The 23,646-nt window shown below is 36.8% G+C and overlaps 2 protein-coding genes across 10 annotated transcripts; one reads left to right on the top strand and one right to left on the bottom strand.

The window, feature by feature from the left end:
• Nucleotides 1–2,591: 2,591 nt before the first annotated feature.
• edaradd (EDAR-associated death domain) lies at nucleotides 2,592–15,730 on the top strand. Of its 8 annotated transcripts, none has more exons than XM_048191144.1 (7): nucleotides 2,733–3,331; nucleotides 3,912–3,992; nucleotides 9,043–9,101; nucleotides 9,683–9,728; nucleotides 9,940–10,010; nucleotides 10,419–10,470; nucleotides 13,421–15,730. In XM_048191144.1, exons 2-7 carry the CDS (start codon nucleotides 3,974–3,976, stop codon nucleotides 13,795–13,797), a joined length of 624 nt encoding a protein of 207 aa, XP_048047101.1. In that variant the 5' UTR covers nucleotides 2,733–3,331; nucleotides 3,912–3,973; the 3' UTR covers nucleotides 13,798–15,730. The 8 variants fall into 8 exon arrangements, with proteins under 8 accessions (XP_048047105.1, XP_048047103.1, XP_048047101.1 ...); XM_048191143.1 differs by having other exon boundaries at nucleotides 2,736–3,331; nucleotides 9,683–9,737; XM_048191148.1 differs by lacking the exons at nucleotides 2,733–3,331; nucleotides 3,912–3,992 and adding an exon at nucleotides 2,592–2,674.
• Nucleotides 15,731–16,567: 837 nt separating this feature from the next.
• Nucleotides 16,568–23,370, bottom strand: si:ch211-125o16.4 (neuroblast differentiation-associated protein AHNAK). 2 transcript variants are annotated; one of them, XM_048191139.1, is made up of 6 exons: nucleotides 23,298–23,370; nucleotides 21,285–21,346; nucleotides 20,867–20,960; nucleotides 20,619–20,752; nucleotides 17,766–20,531; nucleotides 16,568–17,555 (listed from the first exon to the last, which is right to left on the bottom strand). In XM_048191139.1, exons 2-6 carry the CDS (start codon nucleotides 21,288–21,290, stop codon nucleotides 16,587–16,589), a joined length of 3,969 nt encoding a protein of 1,322 aa, XP_048047096.1. In that variant the 5' UTR covers nucleotides 21,291–21,346; nucleotides 23,298–23,370; the 3' UTR covers nucleotides 16,568–16,586. The 2 variants fall into 2 exon arrangements, with proteins under 2 accessions (XP_048047096.1, XP_048047095.1); XM_048191138.1 differs by having other exon boundaries at nucleotides 16,568–20,531.
• Nucleotides 23,371–23,646: the final 276 nt, after the last annotated feature.

Raw genomic sequence — 23,646 nt, forward strand, 5'->3', positions numbered from 1 at the left:
TGAATCAGCAGAGATGATGTTCAATAATGATGTGCTTGAATATGAGCATTTCTAAACGGATATCATTCAGACAGGACCGTCTTAGACCGCATAAAGAGTTTTTAAATGTCACATAAATGGCAGGGCAGTGGTCTCTGGGCCCTTTAGAGTGTGTTATGTTAGAGGGCCTGTCACAGTGACTTGTGCTCAACCAAATCACATACAATCCTAAAAACACTCTTTACTCAGCCTGAATAGCTTAAAACGTTCCTTGAAACAAAGCAGTAATGTTTTAATGTGTTTCCATGTGTTATGCTGTGTTGTTGTATTCTTAAGCACTTGTAATTTAGGAGAGAAGTGTTCATTGTGTTTTAAGAGGTATTAGACAAGGCTGTCCCCTTTCTAGGAAATTATTCAGCTTGTTACTGAGACAATTTTATGGAGGCAGTGGAGGGACCTCAAAGGAATTTTAATTGCAAATGGAAGTAATACAAACAAAGTGTCCTCATCCACTTATGCTATAATAAAATAACAGTTTTCATTTCATTCCAAGGGATGTCAGAGCATGTTAAACTGGTTGAAAATGCAGCAGCTTCTTATGACACACACAATTTCTCTAAATATATATTGTTTTGTAAATGTCTGATTGTTCAATAATTATTTTTCTTGCATCCCACATAAGAGCAACAATCAATTTGAATACAATATTTACTTTTTTTTTTTTAACAATCACAATCCTGGTTCAGTTCTTTCGCTATAGGTATAAGACATAATACATGAGAGCAAAAAATATATATATATTTTTCAGAGCTGGTGGAACACTTCAATTACAGTCAGGATGACTTGTGCTAATATGGATACTCTGCAGTAACTCTCCTTCTCTCTCTCATTATTCAATGAATAAAAAATGATTAAGAAAACACACATGAATAAGAAATGATTGCAGATATGTTCATTTTTCAGTAATTAGCCCTGCAGATGAAATGCTAAATTTGATTACCACATGATTAACAGTAGCCGCTCGCTTTTCATTTAGGTTGTCCCCCTTCTCGAACCCTCTGTTGTTTAACGGACCATATCAAGAATGAAAACAGGCCATTGCGTGGCTGTATATCACACCATGGCCTGCCATTTTAAACAATGAAGCACTTAGTACATAGCGAGCAGCTAATTATTCTGGTTGACGCTTTCCAAGAAGTGTATTAATGTCCTCTTTCTACATGGATACATCTAATACTTCACCTCAATGAAGTGAAGCCAACATTAACATTTATAGAGGATAAGTGGGAAAAAATGAGATAAAATAACCAAACTGAGCTTGGAATATCAGGAAATAATTGTTTACTCACATTAATGCAGAGAAGCTCTTTAAGCACAAAATATGGTCTTGCTTTGTCACTATTCTGTATATGGAACACTAATGTGTTCTGTCACTATTCTACAACACTATCTCTATTCTAAATGCAAAACACTACTGTTCTCTATTCTATAAACTGAACACTATTTTGCTTTGTCACTATTCTACATTAAGATGACTGTTCTGTTCTGTCACTATTCTGGAAGTATGCTATATGCTGTTTTGCTCTATCACTATTCTACATAATATTACTATTCTATAAGTAGAACACTATTCTGCTTTGTAAAATGAACATGCAACATGGGTGATCTTAGCATGTGCTCTCTTTCTAAAAGCCTACTTTTAATTATATTTAGTTGGAATTAATCAATCTGATTAATTAGTCAAACCTAATCAAACCTAATTCTTCTCTGGGTACTCTGTCAAAATGTTATCCTTGCAGATAATACAATAATCAACCCAGAACTTGGCAAAGCAATTCCCTCTGTCATTCTTAGCAGAAATTATTAGGCAATTTTTTTTCCCTCAGACCATGGGCTTATAGCGACCCACAGTGGTAACATTCTGAAATACACACACACACACACACACACACACACAGATCTGTTTTGCTATCTTAGTGAGGACATTGCACAGACTTCCATTGATTTTATATCAGGTCAATGATATTTTCTATAACTTAACCCAACCCCTACTCCTAAACCTACCTAATCACAGAAACATGAGCAAAACACTAGATTTAATTCATGTTTTGGTTGATTTATACGCCTTTTTAACAAGTGAGAATGTTCTCACTAGTGGGTGGTGAAAGTATTTAACAACATTCTGTCCTCACAAGTATAGTCAAAACAAGTACACACACACGTTGGCGTTTACCTATTACGAAGGGTTTACCTGAAAAAAAAAAAACCTATACCTATATCAGGTTAATGATATTTTCTATGGTCTAACCCAACCCATACCCCTAAACAAAACATTAGATTTAAATAACATGTTTTGGATGATTTATAAGACTTTTTAAGTAGTGAGGAGGACCAATAAAATGTCCTCACTGGTCGTCAGTACTATGTCACTATGTACGTGAGGACATTTGGTCCTCAAGTATAATTAAACAAGTACGCAAACACTAAAACTAGTAGCCTATTTTTGAGGGAGGATTTTCCAACCGCTGTATTACACATAATGGGTCAGGGGTTATTTTTGGCAATACGCCCATCAGGTTAGATATAGGTCATGCAACAAGCTTAAACTGAAACAGAAAAATATTAGTAAATATTAGTAATAAAATGTAAATAGTAACGGTCATAACTGACAGAAGCTGCATTTTTATTGTAACAGGTAAGTTTGCTCAATTGCTATTTTTTATTTCCTCCGAAATCAAGTTAAAAATAAAGTTTACACACAAATTAACATAACTTAAATATTTTTGAAAGTGTATATGTTTGAGAACTCAGGGAAAATATTACTTTATTGTTTGTCCACACAATTATTCAAACGTTTTAATAATTTTCATTAACAAGGTGTAATGTTTCCATTTGGCAGATACTTTTATAGCCTACAAAGCATAAACAATGCCTATTCAATATTTGTGTTCCCTCGGAATCATTCAACCTTAGCTATAGTAGCCTACAGAGGCAGAGGTGAGAAAATATGGCGTTATCTATGGCGTAAATGGTCGCGCATCTACGCAATTTCCTTGAGTGGGAGAGAGAGATTCTTGAACGCTCCGTTCTGGTCTCACACAGCTCGCGTCACACAAGTAACGTTATATGTCTGACATGCTGTGCTAGAAAAGTTGATTCAGGTAGTTTAAAGGTTGTTGTGTAGATTATATCTGCCAGGACAGCACGCGCAGAGACGACCTCACAGGTGAAGTAAACACCGGCGCCGTACACAGCATTTTCATCCAGCAGTCGTATAAAGGTCATCAGCGAACTTCTCCTATGTTTGGAACAATCGTAGTGAACATGACGAGCTTGAAGGCGTTTACTTTTGGTAAGTAAATCTTTGTGATCTTTACTAAACTTTCTTTGTTCCTGGATAAAACGTGCAAAGTGAGTGATTGTTGTTGTTTCGGTGTTTGTGTAGGCTACTTGGTTTTCAGTTGTTCTAAATAATGCAGTTGCAAACGATGAATATAATTACATTTTAAAGAACGGTAATTGCATAAGTGGAGATATATATATATATATATATATATATATATATATATATATATATATATATATATATATATATATATATATATATATATATATATATATATAGGACGCATCAAGTGCCAACCTAGGTGGACTTGAACTTGCTTATGCTGTAGTCTATGGTGTTACTTCAGCTAAACGGATGCAGTTTTTATGAATTCATTCATATTTTTATTTTTAGAGTTACTAAAACTTGCTATTTTGATTTTCAAAGGCTTTTCTTTTTCGTATGAGGAGGTGACCAGGTTTATACTGCAGTATTTGTTTGTGTTGCTTCTGTTAGTGTATGGGTGGCCATGCAGAAGAAGGTCTGTGCAGAGGGTTTTGCCCTGCAGGATTATATTATGATGTGGTTTACATTTTATCTGTTCAAGTGCATCCCGAGCATGCAGCTACACGCTCTCTGCATTCCCTGGCTGAGCAGAAACACTCATGAATGGATGCTGGCTGCACAGGTTTGGATTCGTCTGCAGTATCGACTGGGGCTAAATGTGGCACGTGTAGATAGATCTGTCCATCAGCTTTAGTTTATTTCTTTACTGCTGTAAAAAAAAAAAAAAAAAAAATCTGAATTCTGATTCTGGATTCTGAATGAGTAAAACATTTGTACCAGATATTGATATAAAATAATTTTGCATAAACTTTTTTTTTTTTCTATTAGTATTGGGTATTTTTTGCAGTGGGGCAGAAGAAGTGAAAATATCTTTCCACAGATAACATCAGCTCAAGGTGCTAGGTACTCTTTCCGGTTTGATGCTTACATCAGAGTTTGTTGCTTGTTTTTTCCCTGTCTGTACTTTCAGCAGTCACCATGATCACTTGACGGCCAACATCCTGTTTCGGGTGATGGGATTTCTTAGAAAATACCCTTTATATTTCACACTCAAGTTTTCTTCAGGGACAGTTTTGGGAAACCGAATAACCTCTTAATTCCTCTGAATTGTATTGAATTGTTAATTCCTCTGAATTCCTCTGTCTTTCGTGTGAAGCAGTGGTCAACACATACACCCTGTTGTGTGGTACAACTAGAGGTTAAGCTATCTGGTGTGGGTGAGACTGGGGTGATAACTAGTCAACATGATCAATCTTTTCCCTCATCAGACCATAGGAAACAGTCAGTATTTTCTGTCTGATGTCTGAAGTTGTCTCCACTGTGCCTTTAGCCTAACTCAGTATAATGAAAGTCATGCTTTCTCGGAAATGAGACAACTGATAAAAGTTAAAAAAAAAAATGCTTTGGATACTTATTTATCAGGAACTTGGACTGATCCAAGTGCTTATTGACCCAATGCTGTTATCATTTCAGGGCTAACATCATAGTGTTGGGGAAAGTTACTTTTAAAAGTAATGCATTACAATATTGTGTTACTCCCTAAGTTTGTAAAAAACATAAACAAAAAAAAACATGCACAACCCAGGTGATAAAAAGTAACATAATGCATTACTTTTTATCACCTGGGCTGGGCTTGCTTGTTTGTTTGTTTTTTAATCTTTTTTTTTTTTTTTGGCAAATATAATGCCCCTTTCACACAAGAAGTGAAATGAATGAGCCTCAGGTTGAAGGAAATGCAAATGCACGCATGTATAGTAAAAGACGCAGCTCAAACAAACATTTCAGCTGTGCTGCCATTCTGGATTACACTTACTTAAGCAATAAAAACAAAGCAAAAATTAAACCCAAATGTAATGTTTATCTCAAGTCATTTTTGCTTATAGTATGGTTGAATTGGATCGTCAAAGTATATTTGTGTTATTCAAAAGGATAGGTCACCAAAAAAAATGAAAATTCTGTCATTAATTACTCAACCTCATGTTGTTCCAAATCAGTAAGATTTTTTGCTTATCTTTGGAACACAAATGAAGATCTTTTTAATGAAATCTGAGAGCTTTCTGTACCTCCATAGACTACCTTCGCAACTACCACTCTGAGGCTTTAAAAAGTTCATAAATTGATCGTAAAACTAAATCATTTGCAATGAGCAGTTTAGTCCAAATTTTCTAAAGAGACTTGATCGCTTTATATGATGCACAGATTGAATTTAGGCTTTTATTCACATATAAACATTGATCAGGGAACATAAACAGAAGCTCAACTGAACCTGAATGATGCAAGAGAACAAACCTCTTGCGGAAGCTCAAATGTGCTGTGTAACACCCGACAATGAACCTCATTGGATCTCGCATGCGTCAGGCAAACATTGCTTGAGCTTCTGTTTACCACAACTGATGTGTGAGTTGATGAATGTTTAAATGTGAATAAAAGCCTAAATTAATCGTGTCTCTTCAGAGAATTTGGACTAAACTGCTCAATTCACTGGAAAAATGTTTTTTTCTTGTTTCCAGTCCAAAATATCTAAAAATTCTTAAATCAAGTAGCATTTCCTAGATAAGAAAAATGACATAAGATATCTTGTATTCTGAAGAAGAAAAAATTTGAATAAAACAAGCAAAATTGTTTGCCAATAGGGTAAGAACAATAATCTTATTCAAATGGAAAAACAAGATTTTTTTTTTTACTTGCCCCATTGGCATAAAATGTTAGTTTGTTTAAGCAAAAATTCTGTTAAATTTTATTTCCGAGTGAAACAGACTATCGAAAAAAAATCAAATATGGGTGGGGTCTTGGTTCAGTCCACTTATTGTTGATTGGATGGTGGCAGATCTAAATGTGTAGGTGCGTTCACGTCACCTCATAATGTAGATTCATTAGTCAATTATTCAATATTAGGCGTTGATATTGGTGCGCATAATTCCCAGTCCGTGGACATGAACAGCTCCGAATATAACATCACGTGTTGTCGTCTCAAGATTCCGGTAAATACGAGGTGGCGTGAATGCAGCATGAGTTTCGCATTCAGGCTTATCCAGATGAAATGAAACATTTTCCTGACTGAACAAAGCTAATCAATATTTAATTGCGAGCACCATTCAATATGATTAGTTTGATTGTCTTATCATCTAGTGCAGGCCTGGCGCCACGAGGGGGCAAAAGGGGGCATTGCCCCCTCAGATCTGATTTGTGCCCCTTCAGTTTCAATTTGTCCCCCCTTCACCTTTTAACCCTTTAACGTGTACGATCACACTGGTGTGATTAGAATGTTCAGTGCTTCACTGCTAAATTCAATCCTGCTTTGACGCTGCTGGCAGTGTTTTCAACCACATAATGTTTATTTGAGGTTTGAGACATTTAAAAAGACATTTAAATGAAGTACTATGTTATATATAAAAAAGACATTTATAGTTTGTTAAATGCAAATTCCATACTCTGATATGGAAGCTGCAAAAATCCTTTCAATTATAATTTGACACAGTTTTTTTTATTCAAATCAGATGCATTGCGCATGAAACAATAATGTTTACTCTCTTCTCCCAGTTCACCAGCCACTTATGTTTATGTATTTGGGGAAAAATGGATGAATTTATGTGATGCAGATCTGACAGATCCTCTGTTTTATCAACTAACATGATCATTATGGTGTTTAAACAACAAAACACATTTACTTCTACATATCTGTCAATCAGAATATATCATATAATTCATATATAGTTAACAAGTTTGTGAATATTTTGAATAAAAAAGGAAAAAGGAAATAAACGCGATACCTGTCATAGTGTGGCTGCATGACGCGTCGCCAAGGGACATTCTAAAATGCTTAACGTGAAAAACGCTGTGGCTTAATGTACTAAGACAGTGATATTAACAGACCAAACTCAGTAAACATCATACTAATAAACCATACTATGTACAGCAAAGCAGACAAGCCCAGAATATGAACGCAATGAGTTTAATTACAAGTTAAGTGTTTTTCTCCCATAAAAAATGTTATAAAGAAAAAGCTTAACGTCGCTTAAAGGTGCAATATGTAAGAATTTTGCAGTAAAATATCCAAAAACCACTAGGCCAGTGTTAAATATTTTGTTCACTTGAGTACATACAATATCCCAAATGTTTCCTACTATTTGTAAATCGTGAGAAAATTTCAAGGATGCGGGACGTGTGAAGAGTCGCCTGTCAATTGCGTCATACCCGCGTTACCCTCGGTTACCGGTTTTATTTGATAGAAACCATGGAAACACCAAAGACGCTTTAATATTTACATGTTTAAATAGGCAAGGGAACAACTGTTTTGATATATTTATAGATAGAAAACTAATTGTTATTCTATAACTCAACACTTTTAGTCTTATTGTTTAAATTTTCTTGATTTTCCACGAGTACCATGCTTTATCATGCCTCAGAGAAAAACACTATTTTGTCAAGTAGCTAACATAGCATAATCAGATGCAGCTTTATTTTTAGTAACAGTATTACAGAGTTTTCTCCATCATACAATACGTTTTAAAATTAATTGCATGCCATTTATCAACACAAACCATCCAGCATTTATTAATGATATTCTAAAATCGATCTCTTACTGCAGTGTTCAACAGTGTCTCACAGCAGCTGCCGAGCGAACGCTCAGAGTAACGTTATAACATCATTTTCAACACTCTCAAATGTATCTAATATGATAAACAGAGCTGCGTTACCTCATATTCATGACCGGAAAAGCGGAAGCAGCGCCAGCGACTGTAACATAATAAAAGTTCTGCTGCTCGTGAGGCATTGCGCAATCGCTCCAGCGGGCTCGTTCAGCTTCCACAACACTCGCTCCTGCTCTGCTTCATTCTACAGTAACGTTAATAATCGCATCCATGAACATGATTTCTTCCCGAGTCCTATCCCAATTTTTTTCCACCGGCCATTGAGGTGAAGACCACATGTCCCAAGATTCCGCGCTCAAACTTGGCATCAACAAGCTACGCCTTTGTTTTGAATAGGCATCTAGCAACCTCTAGCGGACAGAAAATATTACATATTGCACCTTTAATGTAGCCTATAAGTGATATTAAGGGATCAAATCCCCCCCCCCCCCCCCATTATGAATGTCCCCCCAGTTTGTGTGTCCTGGTGCCGGCTCTGATGATCATTGTCTCTGTACCATGAAAGCCGAGATGTGTTTAAATCTGCCACATGCCAGTGATGCCACTGAATTACACATGCACAGAGGCTTTGACACAAATAAACTCACACGCGTCTCGCACACTTCCTTCCTCTCGCAGTTACTCGCAATCCTCTCTGTCTATATGCTGCTTGTTGGTTCCGTAATTGTCATACAGCTTCTGAGAAGTGTTTGTGAACTGCTACTGCTCGTCTTTTTGGATTCCGGCACCCTTAAAGTAACTTGAATATTTGAGGAGCCTTTTTTGCGACAAAACAATAACAGGTTGTTAAGATTTTCTTCTTAAATAGAAAATAATCAAATACCATCACTCTTGTCATATTTTGTTCTTGCGTATCATAACCGTTTGTCTTATTCAGTACCTTTTCTCTTTATATATATATATATATATATATACATAAGCACAAATTCTGTATATTTATATTTAGAAACATTGACGCGGCAATGTTGACATGATGTGGTGTTTCACCTTCAGCGTTTTTGTTTTTTTGTTTTTTTGCAGGGAGAGTGGCTTCTGAACCGGTGGAGGACACTGATCCCAGCAGCTTCATTACAGATATGGTATGCTTTTTATTTTTCCAAAACAAACATTTCATGTACTTATTTAAGTAAATGTCTTACTTGACTCATTCAGAAGAGTTAGGTGGAATGCTATGTATTGATGCCGTTGGGTAATACCCACTGCAATGACACATTCGTTGAATCATATGCGATGTTTAGTTTTGGTTTGTTATGACAGACTACACGAGTTGTAAACATTGTCGTCTTTCATATTGTGATCAAATGCCACTGATTATGTTAGTTAGACATGATTTTCATACATGATATCAAAGTAGCATTGGATGGGAGGAGCAGGTTTTGAAACCCACACTTTTTAAATTGTTGTGTGATGCCCTCAGAGGTTTGTTCTAGCATGTTCTCTGCTCATTCATCCACACATCTGAAAGTTTAATTCCCCCCCCCCCCCCCCCCCTTCACTACACTGTACGCACCTCCTCTCTTCAAATGTGTCCCAACATGTAGCAAAAGGAACAAAGGTGTATTGTTTTCCTCTAAGGTCTTGATTCAGATGTGTGTGATGCGAGTTTGACCTCTGGGGGTCTTTGCTGATGTTTTTTTTTCTTTTTTTTTCTTTGTTTCAGTCTCTAAGGTCAAATTACCCTGTTCAGGTCACTACTGATCCACAAGGTATCAGAGGTATTTATTGTTTATTTACATTGGTGCTGGTGGTATTAGTAGTGATTGTTGTCTGTCATTTCCTGATCTCAGTTCAGGTATTGAGAATGGTGACCTTTTGGCCAGCCTCCACACTTTCCATATAATCATGTTCAATAGGACATGAAGACATAGTGTTAATAAAAAATTTATTCATAGAAATGTGACCTCTCATTATCTACAGATCCTGTAACCCTACAGCTCAGTTCTGTTCCCCCTGGTTATCTGTCATCAGCGGTGGACAGAATACGACAGGTGAGTCATGTGATCTTTCAGCTACCTAAGATCATTTCCTTGCATACAGTTAGGTCCGATCACTTTCTATCATTATTTGCTGAAGTCACATACTCCTTTCTGACAACATCCTTATTTAGAGATCCAAACCACACACTGTGTGGTGTACTGATTCTTGAAGAGTTGTATGATGTGGGCTGTGTAACACATATGTGGTTTTTGTATAAATGCCAAAGGTTGCATTTCATTCCACTCATCGGGACTGTGCGGTTATTCCCCACTACGTCTTTCACATGTTCTCAGTTGAGTTTTCTTTACGGGTGTGGATTCACATGTTCTGTACCACTTATTTTAATGTATTTGTGCTAAGTGTCATGATAGAGCCTTCTTTTAATACATAAGCCTTAACATCTCTTCTTTGTCACCCAGCCTGTGGAAAATGACTCTACTGAATTTATTCCATCTGCTTCCATTTCATCAGGTATGTGTCAATGGTAGAATACTAGTATTTAGTACACTACACAACTGTCACCACATATCGGACACAGCGATATAAGGATGCCGTAGTATGGGAATTATGGCCGATGACCTGATTATTTTCATGTTATGGCCGATTAAACAATTACATTTTGTCAAAAATAAATAAATAAATAAATAAACAAAGGCAAAACAGGAAACAAATCAATTGTTTCATATGCTACAAGTGATCACAATATATACAGTGTGAAAATGGATATTTATTTTGAAATTTGTACATTTAACAGTGTTAAAGAAAATACACTGTACCTTTTTTTTCCTTTAAAATTGACATAATGAGTGAGTACATCATGAGTTTATCTTCTAAACCATGTTTTTGTCTTCTCAGTCACTACGGTATGCCTGTAATAAGTGTTTATATTCAGAGTATTTTAGGCCAGGTGGGACGATAACCGCTGAAACGGAGAGAAGTAGCTCTGGCTACAGTGTTCTTCTGCAAGATGCAAAGTTACATAGTGTAGCTTTAAAGATTAGCTTTAAGTGAGCATCAGGGGCCAGTTGTTCAAAAGTAATCTGATCATTGGTTGTTCAAAAGGAAAAAGGGATTCTGAAATCAGATTAGATCACAAAATCCAATCCTAGTTTTAATCTGGATCAAACTTTCAGTTTGTGTTGTTCAAAACTTGTCATTAGGATTTGGATAACTTTGATCCAAAAAAACAGGATTATCCTGATCCCAACAGGGGTAGGATTTCAAGGTGGATTCCAGGAGGAAAATGTAGTAAAACTTTAAAACTGGTCAAAAAATACAACATTTATGTCATGTAATATACATACACATTTTTTTTATTTTGGTCTTGATTAGTTTAATTGTTAAATAAATTAGAAGTAGACATTAGTCTACATATTTAGCCTTTCGGTAACCTACTGTAAAGTAAAAAAGGTTTTGGTGCCATAAAACAATCCCCAAACAGCTGTAAATATCCAACAAAAATATTATATTTAATTCAAAACCCATATTCTTTCTATCATCATGTCCCTTTAGGGGCTCCGTAGAGCACTGGTAATCCAGATTTGGTAATCTGGAAAAGTGTGTATCTGGATCATGGTGATCCAATCCAATTTTTCTTTGAAAAACCAGCACAAAAGTAAGATGGATTACCTGATCCTGGATAGCAAAACATGGGATTTCCAAATCCAGTTCATTCTGATCCAGATTAAACTTTTTGAACAACTGGCCCCAGGGCCCCAGTTATTTTGGCTATAGGATTGGATCAAATCTTGAAAATCGGTTGTTCAAAAGAAAATAAGGATTCTGAAATTATTAGATCACAAAATCCAATCTTGGTTTTGATCTGGATACATAAAATCAACAGTTTGTGTTGTTCAAAACGTTTTCGTAAGATTTGAATAGCTTTGATCCAAAAAATCTGGATTATACTGATCCCAACAGAAGGGTGGATTTCAGAAACAAAAATGTAATAAAACTTTAAAACTGGTCAAAAAATACAACATTTGTATCATGTTGTATACACGCACTCATTTTTTATTTTGCTCTTGATTAGTTTAACCTTTAAAGTAATAAATTAAATGTAGACATTAGGCTACATATTTAGATTTTTGGTAACCTACTGTAAAGTAAAAAAGAGATTTTGGTGCCATAAAATAATCCCCAAACAGCTGTAAATATCAAACAAAAACATTTAATTTAAAGTGTTTTTTATCACTGTTTGCAAACTACTGTACATTGGCACATTGAACCAATCAAAAGTTCTTTGAGCAAAGTTTCACGGGTGAACACTATGCAAAACTTTTGAGAGAACGCAAACGCATTGAAATATTATGAAATATTATTTTTTCCATCACAATGTCCTTTAGGGGCTCGGTAGAGCAGTAGTAATCCAGATTTGGTAATCTGAAAAAGTGTGTATCTGGATCAGGGTGATCCCATCCAATTTTGCTATGAAAAACCAGCACAACAGTAAGATGGATTACCTGATCCTGGATATCAAAACATGGGATTTCCAAATCTAGATCATTCTGATCCAGATTAAACTTTTTGAACAACTGGCCCCAGAAGATGAAAAAGGCAAATCCAAATTCACTCAAGCAAATGAGCATGAACAATTGGCCGAAAATCTCAAATCCGCTGATATGGTATTGTTACCATGTAAATTGCTTTCCGGTGTAGTAATCTTCTGTTTATCACATTCACACTAAAGTTTCAATTTAGAACAAATTGGAGAAGAATTCTAAAGAAATACTTTACTAAACTGAAATTGTGCATTGAAAATGTTAAGATTATTTTTAGATATTATATACATTGGTAATACTTTACAATAAGTCTCATTTTTAACATTAGTAAATTCATTAGGTAACGTGAACTAACAATGAGCAATGTATTTTAAAACATTTATTAAATTATGTTTTAATAACAAAATTCGGGAGGAGCAGGTGCGGATAATTAGACTAATTAGCACAAGTGGAAAGCATTCGGCTAATCAACCAACAACAAGAGGTATATATGCTGCAGACTTGCCTCTGTTCGTTGACAGTTTATCAGCATCCCTCCACCACCCCATCTCCTCACTTCTCGTTCTGTCTCTCAGAGTACTTTGGGTTCGGGCCAAAATTCCGAGCTCGGAGCCCTCCCCCTGGACAGCACGCCAAATACGCATTACTCTATCTAATTTTATGTATATGTGAACTCGTGAATTATTGTTACTGAAAGTAACGAGTTTAAAAATTGTATTAGTAAATGTTGAAATTAACTTTGTCTAATTTCAATAAATGCTGTAGAAGTATTGTTCATTGTTAGTTCATGTTAAATAATGAATCCTTATTGTAAAGTTTGTTACCTATGTGGTATTGTTACTGTTGAATTAGAATTTTCGATATATTGACAGTGGAGTTTATGCACCCATAATGTCTGCTTTCCTTTCCCCACTCTCTAGACTTTAGTAAAGAACGCAAGTCCTGTAAGGAGTGTTTGTGTTCTGCCCCTCCACCCAAAATCAGTGACCTGATGAACGACGAAGACCTTCTGTACACCCTAAGGCTGAAGCTGGACCCAACTCACTGCACTGTCAAAAACTGGAAGAACTTTGCAAGCCGCTGGGGGATGAGCTACGACGAGCTCACGCTTCTAGAGCAGCGCACACACGGCGCCACCTACCAAAGTCCCACTCAAGAGTTCCTCCTGCGCTACAACCAGAAACCTGTCACGGAGCTCACCGAACTTTGCCAGCTTTACCAGCGCATCGATGTGCTGCGATTGCTCCAGAGGTGGATGGAGAACGACTGGCCCTCACGCTGGCAGAAGGCCCATTAGCTGGGACTTGGCAATAACTGGATCTTAATGAATGAAATGTGTTCGTAGAATCTGAAATTCATGACTGCAGGGACGGACAGCTGGTCAGAACACACACTAGTGAACAGTGGTGGTACAAAGACAGTGTTTACAAGGTTGTACACTGGACTTAGTTTATTTTGAACTTTTGGCTGATGTCATCACTCCAAGTGTCACAGATTGGGTCACATCTTTGAAATGCAGATATTAGCTATGTGATTTGAAGGGTGATCAACAAAAATAAGCAGTGGCGCCCCAGCACTTCAGGAGGAAATGGCAAGAACACTCAGGTGTGACTACACATTTAGATTCTGTCTGGAAATTCTGCGTCATTCCAGTGATACACTGTTTAATTTATTTTTAATACAAACAGCCATCTACTGGTGCTGTGCCACTTGTTGGTGGTTTTATGAAGTGTCCTTAAATTAGTAACATTTATGATGTTGAGTCATTGTGCTCGGTATTCAAATGAGTTTTGAGACAGTTTCTCACCTTGAGTCTTGCCTGCACTAGTAATGGTCTATGAATCATTCACAAAGGAGTGGCTGGTCAGGACACACGAACTGAATCTCCTTCATTTCAGCTGTAGTTCAGCTTCCTATATTTTCTCATTGCAGCAAATCCTGCAATAAGGCATTGACAGTATATCCCAGGAAAAATGAGGTTAGAGGTAGTTCATGATTTAGATTAATGCCTATAGATTACGGCTGTTTTGCTGTTGATTCAAGTCCATAAAAATTAGAACAACATAAAAGACAAGAGAATTGATGAGGTATTGGCATTGTTTTAATTAAATTTAGTCCTAGCTACAAGTATATGGTACAGGATGGTGTGCTTTGTTGGCCTTCTTTTATGCAACCATGAATTTGTCTATAAACCATTTGTTGAATTGAATGCAAGATGTAAGAATAGTGAAATTCGTTCCGCTCGTGTTTTATGAATGAGACTCGTTTTGTGGGGAGGGTTTGTGAAGTAGTCAGTTAAAGATTCAAAATTTAAATTTGAGTATCATATAAAACATTGTGATATATATTTAAATTCCCATTGCACTGTTTACTGAGCTCTTGAATTTAATATCATGTTTGTTATGAATGGCACTTAAAAATGACTTCTTTTTTTTTCCCCTATTATTTTGAGTCTTTAAGAAAGATTTATCAATTCTCTGAGAAAGGAGCAGAAAAATAGCAGTATAATACTGCAGAGTACCATGGATCTGGAAGTTGATTGGACTTAGTTCACCCAAAAATGGAATTTCTGTCAGCCTGCACTGTCTATACGACGTAAATACCATAGGAGAATGACAGGGTAGAGAAGAAATTGTTGATTAAGGTTATTATTTTTTTGTTTTTGCGCACAAAAAGTATTCTCTTCATAACATTAAGGTTGAACCACTGTAGTTGCATGGACTATTTCAACAATGTCTTTACTACTTCTCTGGACCTTGAATGTGGTAATTATGTTGCTTTCTATGGGGGATAAAAATTTTTTATCTGATTTTATCAAAAAAAAAAAAAAAAAAATCTTAATTTGTGTTCCGAAGATGAACGAAAGTTTTACGGGTGTGGAAAGATATGAGGGTGAGTAATTAATGACAGAAATTTCATTTTTGGGTGAACTAACCCTTTAAATCTTAATTCAATCTGAGCTGTTTTAAATTCAGTTAAATTATCAAAAGTATTTGATGGTTTCAAAAATGCAGGTTGTGGCGGTTTCAGAATTTGTGGTCAAATGTCAATTACAATGCAGATAGTAGGGTTGGTTTTGACAACGTTACCTCTTCTAAACAAGATTCTTTTTGTCTTCTATAAAAAGTGGTTGGTTTTGTGCTTGTAATTTCCTGAATTTTAAAGCCACATCTGTTTGTGTGCATCATCAGAGGTTCTCTGTATAAAATAAAACTTTTATGTGCACAGTATCTGAATATTTGTTATAATTATCTTTTATTGTGTCAATAGGTACAAAATGTTTTTCATCAACAATACATCATGAACTATTGGCATAGTTCATGTCAGAAGTGGTGAATGACTAAAATCATTGTACATGATTTACTGCTGTTCTGCATCTCTTTTTTTTTTACATACTTAGAGGATCTTTTTTTAGTTTATATTTAAGGCATCCAGCATAACAGCATGAAATAATAATCAAATCTGAAGTGAGCATTAAAATGAATTAGCCATGTGTTGTTCATATGATAAACTTTATTATAGTAATTCAATAGATTTGTGCCTTATGCAAATATAGTGGACACATACTTTATGAAACAGACAGAAAGCCACACATACATTTGGTTTTTAATAGGTGTAAGAATTTGACTTTTTGTTGTTTTGTTGTTCTCATTTGCAATACTGATGAATAAAATTATAAAACTGGAATGGAAAAAGTATAAAAAAACTATATATATATATATATATATATATATATATATATATATATATATATATATATATATATATATACTACAAAAACTGGCAAAAATGGACAGAATCATAGATTATAGATCAGTGTATTTTCCTTCATGTTCTTGTTTACATTTTGAGACAATACAATCATTAAACATTTAAAGAGATTATTATACAATTATATATTTAACTGAATAAAAAAATAATTACATCTGTCAAATTCTATAATGCACCAATCCATCAATACTCCTCCCACTTTTAATGTGAACTGTTAGGAATACTTTTTTTTATTACATATTATTTTACATATGCATTAACTATATGCAATGGATGTGGAACCACACTAACAAGACTCCTGGTTTTACTTAAACTTTATTCTGTTGTCAAACCAAGCATGTTGTTCAAGCTGAGGTTCATCTTGGCATCATCTTCCTTGCTAGTAGTATCAACTACCGGATAGTCCTTTTCAGCATCAGGCTTTGTGACTTTAAATGTTCCTCTATTCACTTTTGTAGGGCTGCCTGGTTCTGAAGATATGCCGAAATCTGGGTTTGGGGTACGTGCGTTAGACAACCTCAGCCTTTCCTGGACATCTACAGCGACTGTCTGTCCATTGACTCCAACAGATGGAGATGAAACTTTCAGATTTGTCTTGACTGACGAGACAGAGACAGCCGTGTCAGTTATTGTTTTCGTAGGGTCAGTACTGAGGTCAACCGCTCCACTGCGTTCTTGCAAGATACTGTCAATGACGCTGGCAGGCAAACTGTGAGTTTTGAAGATAGGTATATTTTTGGGGAGTTTTATTTCTGAAGTGGTACCATCTACTTCTGGTGCTTTACCGTTAATATCCTCATCCTTTGATTCCATAGATTTACGCCATTTGAAGGGCCATTTTACCCGACGCTTGGAGCCCTCAGCTTCAGCATTGATGCCTGGAACATCTACATCAACCCCAGTGTTTGGTTGACTCAAGTCAACATCAGGACCACCAACCCCAGGTGCAGATAGGTTCAAATCTGGTCCACTTACATCAGCAGCAATGTCAGCATCAGGAGATTTGACTTTTGGACCAGATGGGTGAAACTTTTTGAATGTTGGGAATTTCATCTTTCCTTTGGGAGCATTGATGTCAACGTCTGCTGTGGGAACATCTACATCAAGCCCAGCATTGGGAAGACTCACGTTAACATCAGGACTATTAACCTGAGGTGCAGATAGGTTTAGATCAGGTCCACTTACATCAGCAGCAATGTCAACATCAGGACATTTGACTTTTGGACCAGATGGGTGAAACTTTTTGAATGTTGGGAATTTCATCTTTCCTTTGGGAGCATTGATGTCAACGTCTGCAGTGGGAACATCTACATCAAGCCCAGCATTGGGAAGACTCACGTTAACATCAGGACTACCAACCTCAGGTGCAGATAGGTTTAGATCTGGTCCACTTACATCAGCAGCAATGTCAACATCAGGAGATTTGACTTTTGGACCAGACAGGTGAAACTTTTTGAATGTTGGGAATTTCATCTTTCCTTTGGGAGCATTGATGTCAACATCTGCAGTGGGAAGCTTTATATCAGCATCTGGCACTTTGACATCTGTATCAACTGTTGGAGCTGAGAGGCTGAGATCGGGAGCTTCTGCATTTAAGTCAATCCCAGGACTCTTCACTTTTGGACCGGAAAGGTCAACTTTTGATTTCTTAAACGTAATCGGTTTAAACTTTCCAGATGGAGCCTTTAAATCTGGGGAACTGACATCTACACTGGGGACACTGACTTCAGCTTTTGGTAAAGTTGCATTCACATCAGGCACACTGATCTCAGCTTTGGGAAGATTTAGGTCAGTTAATTCTCCTTTGAGTTTGGGAACTGAGAGATCTAGATCTGCATTAGCATCCAGCTCAGGCCCTTTTACTTTTGGCTCAGACAGATTCAGTTTTGGCAAATTGAAATGTGGCATCTTAAATTTTCCAGATGTGGCATTAATGTCAACATCTGGGACTTTTAGGTTTGCATCAGGTCCTTCAAGCTCTGCTTTTGGCAAGTTTATGTCTACATCTGGAGTGGAGAGATTTGGTGACTTTCCCCCAATATTCACAGTTGGAGCTTTTAAGTCGGCTTTTGGCAAATCAATGTCTAAAGAGGGAGCAGAAATGTCACCTTCAACTTTAGGCGTGGAAAGACTAAGATCAGGTGTTTTAACATCTACATTAGGTCCCTTGAGTTCTGCTGTAGGGATGTTCACATCTACATCAGGCGCTTTAACCCGAGGTCCAGAAAGACCAAACTTGGGAAACTTCAAGTGAGGTAGCTTGACTTTGCCAGAGGGGGCATCAATGTCTATTTTAGGAGCATTTAAGTCAATGCCTGGGGCTTTGAGATCTACATTTGGACTTTTGATATTAGCATCTGGCAAGTTCAGATCCGAATCTGGCAAGTTCAGATCCACATCTGGACCACTTAATTTGCCTTCCACTTTTGGTGCTGAAAGACTGAGATCTGGAGCTTTTAGGTCTAGGTCCGGTGCTTGGAGATCTCCCTGTGCATTGAGGTCTACATCTGGACCTTTAATTTTTGACCCAGATAGATTTAATTTAGGCAGTTTAACATGCGGCTTCTTTAGCTTTCCAGATGGACCTTCTATGTCGATATCTGGTGCCTGCACATCAACAGCTGGAGTTTTAATGTCTAGATCTGGTGCAGAGAGGTTGAGGTTTGGTGCTTGGAGATCTCCCTGTGCATTGAGGTCTACATCTGGACCTTTAATTTTTGACCCAGATAGATTTAATTTAGGCAGTTTAACATGTGGCTTCTTTAGCTTTCCAGATGGAGCTTCTATGTCGATATCTGGTGCCTGCACATCAACAGCTGGAGTTTTAATGTCTAGATCTGGTGCAGAGAGGTTGAGGTTTGGTGCTTGGAGATCTCCCTGTGCGTTGAGGTCTACATCTGGACCTTTAATTTTTGACCCAGATAGATTTAATTTAGGCAGTTTAACATGCGGCTTCTTTAGCTTTCCAGATGGAGCTTCTATGTCGATATCTGGTGCCTGCACATCAACAGCTGGAGTTTTAATGTCTAGATCTGGTGCAGAGAGGTTGAGGTTTGGTGCTTGGAGATCTCCCTGTGCATTGAGGTCTACATCTGGACCTTTAATTTTTGACCCAGATAGATTTAATTTAGGCAGTTTAACATGCGGCTTCTTTAGCTTTCCAGATGGAGCTTCTATGTCGATATCTGGTGCCTGCACATCAACAGCAGGAGTTTTAATGTCTAGATCTGGTGCAGAGAGGTTGAGGTTTGGTGCCTTGACATCTAGATTAGGTCCTTCCAGTTCAGCTTTTGGAAGATTCAAATCTACTCTAGGAGCTGACATGTTCATGTCTGATGCTTGTATCCCTGCATTTAGATCTGGAGTTTTCGACTTTGATTTATATGAGCTTAGCTTTGGCATTTTAAGAGTTGGGAACTTGTGCTTTGCAGATGGAGCATGAACATCAATTTGGCCAGAGGGAGCATCTATATCGACATCAGGAGTTTGAATATCTATGTTTGGAGCTTCAAGATTGGCTCTTGGCAGATCAATGTCAACATTTGGTGCACTGACATCTGCATTTAATTTCGGGACAGAAAGTGCAAGATTTGGTGTATTTAGATTTGCATCAACATTCGCCTCTGGGACTTTTACTTTTGTCGTTTTTGTTTTCTTAAATTTTGGAAATTTAAACTTGGTAGAAGGAGGTTCAGTATTCACTTTTGGTGTTTCAATGTCCAAGTTTGGACCACTGAGCTGAGTTGTTGGCAAGGTCATGTCTACTTCAGGGGAGTTAAATTCTCCATTAATCTTTGGGGCTGACAGATTTAAATCGGGGTTTTTTAGGTCAGCGTTTATGTCTGGGGTGGTTAAATTCACATTACCATTAACCTTTGGTTTTTTAGCCGGTAAACCGAAGTTGGGCATTTTGAACTTGGACGTTTTTGTCTTCAATTCAGGTTTATCCACATTAACAGAAACATCCGGAGTGTTTAGACTAGGGGAGGAGACACTGACATCAGGTGCTTCTAATGTGCCATCCAGACCTGCTCCTTCGAGATTTGGTGCAGACATGCCAAAAGTTGGCCTTTTGAACCCTGGGCGGCTGAAGTTTGGTGTGGCATCCTTTAACTCCATCTGTGGCATTTCTGCATTTACTGTTGGGGTTGAGATGCCACCCTTGAGGCTTGGGGCATTTATCTGTCCATTTAGCCCATTAACCTGAACACCCGGTGCTTGAAGTCCTGCCTCACTGTTCAATCGGAGATCACCAAGGGACTAAAGAGGAAGAAGAGATGAAGACCAATTTAGCATTTATTTTTTATTTTCTCTTTTTTATTTCCTTTAATTCACAAGGTTGCTTACCACTCCTGCTTTTAGGTCTTTTGTTGTCTTAAGTTCAAGGTTGTTGTCATAGGGCTTAACGATTCTGATCAGTTCTAGCACTTCATCTTTACTGAGGTGGTCCAGATGAATTGTTGCCGAAACAAACTGATTTCCTGAAAGAAACAAAAAGAGAGGATAAGATATGTTTCAGAATCAATGAAATTTGTTTGTATGATTGAGGCAACATACTGTATAGGATACTTGCTCACATTATGTGAGTTCCTTACCTTCCTGCAGGTTAATTGCAGGCTTTTTGATTCCTGTGACTACGGCCCCTCCTTTCTCTGTGTCCTCCAAAGTTAAAGTCTTTGTTTCTCCATTCTGCAAATGAACAAGGTGACTTACTACCATACGTTAAAGTGTTTTGTTTATAATCTCATATATATACGCACATAATGTTATATGCATCAGGAAAAAATATTTTACTGTGCCATGGCAAAGATGTAGTCAGTGGTATAATGAATGTGTGAAATGTAATTAAAGGTGCTATAAATGATTATTAGCCATGCTGGAACTTCTAGCAGACTTAACCACTGAATCAGACACGCCCTGCCTTCTGAATGGCTAAACAAATCTTTCAGGTAATAGGGATATTATATGTGTCATTGCACCTTTAAATTTCTATTTTGGTGAGAGGGTACCAACCATCATGTCTTCACTCCTTTAAATACAACCGGACATGTCATGAAAACCAGTTTTCAAGAGATCTGTCAAAACAAAAACAATTTAGTATTAATATTTGGGACTGAGTTATGCGAGCATTCACTTGAATTATATATTTTTTAAAATGTACATTTCAAATTTGCAAGTGAAATAACTGACAGTCCTATTGACTTAAGTAATTCAGCCAAGCATTTTATTTTAGTATTTTAAGGAACATACAAAGGAAGTAGTGACTAATCGGAATTTGAATTTGAGGCTAGTTTCAGACCTCAAAGCAAGAGAACCCCCTGCTGATTCAAAACAAAGCTGTTAAACACCATCGTCATGACATTGTTACTCCATAAATGGGCATATAAGTGCATGGGAGTGTGATTACTTCCTTGCGGCCTTTTTAACCCCTTCCCACACTCCTTTAGACACTTGTTACATCTATATTGCATCATTTTAAGTAGTCTTGTACATTGATTGGGAATAAAGATTATATGTAGCACCACTGTTACATGGTTTGAAAAGATAAATAGTTTTTTATTTTAATCAATATAATTAATTTAAATATTAACTAAAAACAACAAACATTGCGTTTTGAAGAAGGGAAAGAGGAAGTGGCCATGAAAAGTCAGGAACCACCTCCAGTTTTTCCAAACCAGAAATGTAATCGGCTGTAATGCAGTTCTAGTTAATCAGATGTTCAACAAGACTAGATCTCATAGTGAGAAGGTGTTTGTTAAAAAGTGATTAAGATAGGAAGATACTATTCCATACTGTTTGCAAAACACATTTCTTTAAGACAAGTCAAGCAGTAAATAAATAAATAAATAAAAATTATGCTTCCTTTGCCTTATAAAGTCAAAGGTCAACCAGCCCCGGTTGCCAGTCATCCAGTGACATGGGCTGTGGCTTTATGACATCATGACATCTTCAATCTCACACTACGGTTTGAGCTAACATCACATAGGCTTGCAAAGTTTTTTTTGTTGTTGTTTTTTTAAAGAAACAACTGTCGTAACCTTACATATGTATATTATAGCAAAATATAGCATCTACAGGCCCAGCTTTTCAGATTTCAAAGTGTAAAACATAGCAGGTCTTACCTCCCATAACTAAAAATTAAAAAGCTTTTTTTTAACCTGGTATTCTGTCTCTTTAACAGATTGTTATGTGTGTTTGTGTGTGTGTGGTTTTTGTCAGGAATGCTTCAGGAATGGATGGACTGTGGAGTATGAGGAGAACCAGTTTGTTCAGATGAAAGAAAGATGAGGAGATAAATACCAGGGTTCTGATGTCTAAACGTTGCGTACATACATAAAAAAAAAACAAGGCACTGAAATGTGCATATGCACACTTTTAGGATGAAATCTACATAAATGTCTGTCTTCCAGTTTTATCTGTTTTGTCTAAAAAACATATTCAAACTGATTGGAAGTGCCAGATGGTCTTGACAATGTAGTGAAGATTTTCAGCTTCAGTATCAGAATGATACAATTACTCAATAAAGCCTTGAGTTTAATCAGCATCGGTAGTCATCTAATGTGTCACCTCTCTTCTACAAAAACTCATGCTTAAAAGCCATCTTTGTTATCATAATATTATAATTATAGCCTGCACATGTTGCATGATGAATCAGTGCTAAACGTTTCAGATTAGCAGAATAACAATGTTCCTACTGTTCACATTTTTGTGAACGTTTTCAGTTTCTAAGCTAGTATTAATCACTAAAACCTCAATATACTCACATTTATAACAACAATCAGAGCAAAGTACACAGCAAACACACATATTAAAAGAGCTGCTTCAACAACAGAACGGTTTTAATATTTATTCCATACTGCATCTACATCTCGTAATTAAGTGAATTTATCAGTTTCCATCAGAGGCAAAGATGCCTAAACACAAAAGCATTATGCAGCATAATTAATTGCACTATGATGTTCTTTCTGATTCTGTATGTTTTATATAAGCAGCATAGACCGAAAAAATGAAGAGTGAGCCACTTACCCAAAGTCGTAGCTGCTGGTGTTGACACCTCTAAACTCCTGGTGAGTTTGACTGTCATACTCTCTGTCATGAGATAAATGCATATGGAGCCACTAAACAGGTTCTGCAACATTAGCATGACAACCACACACACATACACACACACACACACACACACACACACACACACACACACACACATCGAAACTACAGATACAGAGAGTACGTTTTAAAGTGATGTCTATTGTAAGTTTAGATGTAAATTTGTGGCATGATTCAGATTAATGTTCTTGTTGTTTGTTTTTAATTTATTGTGTTGTTTGTGTGTGTGTGTGTGTGTTTGGGGGGGGGGGGGGTTAGGTCTTCTGCC

The sequence above is a fragment of the Megalobrama amblycephala genome, linkage group LG5, assembly GCF_018812025.1.
Source record: "Megalobrama amblycephala isolate DHTTF-2021 linkage group LG5, ASM1881202v1, whole genome shotgun sequence".
NCBI classification, from domain to species: Eukaryota; Metazoa; Chordata; class Actinopteri; order Cypriniformes; family Xenocyprididae; genus Megalobrama; species Megalobrama amblycephala.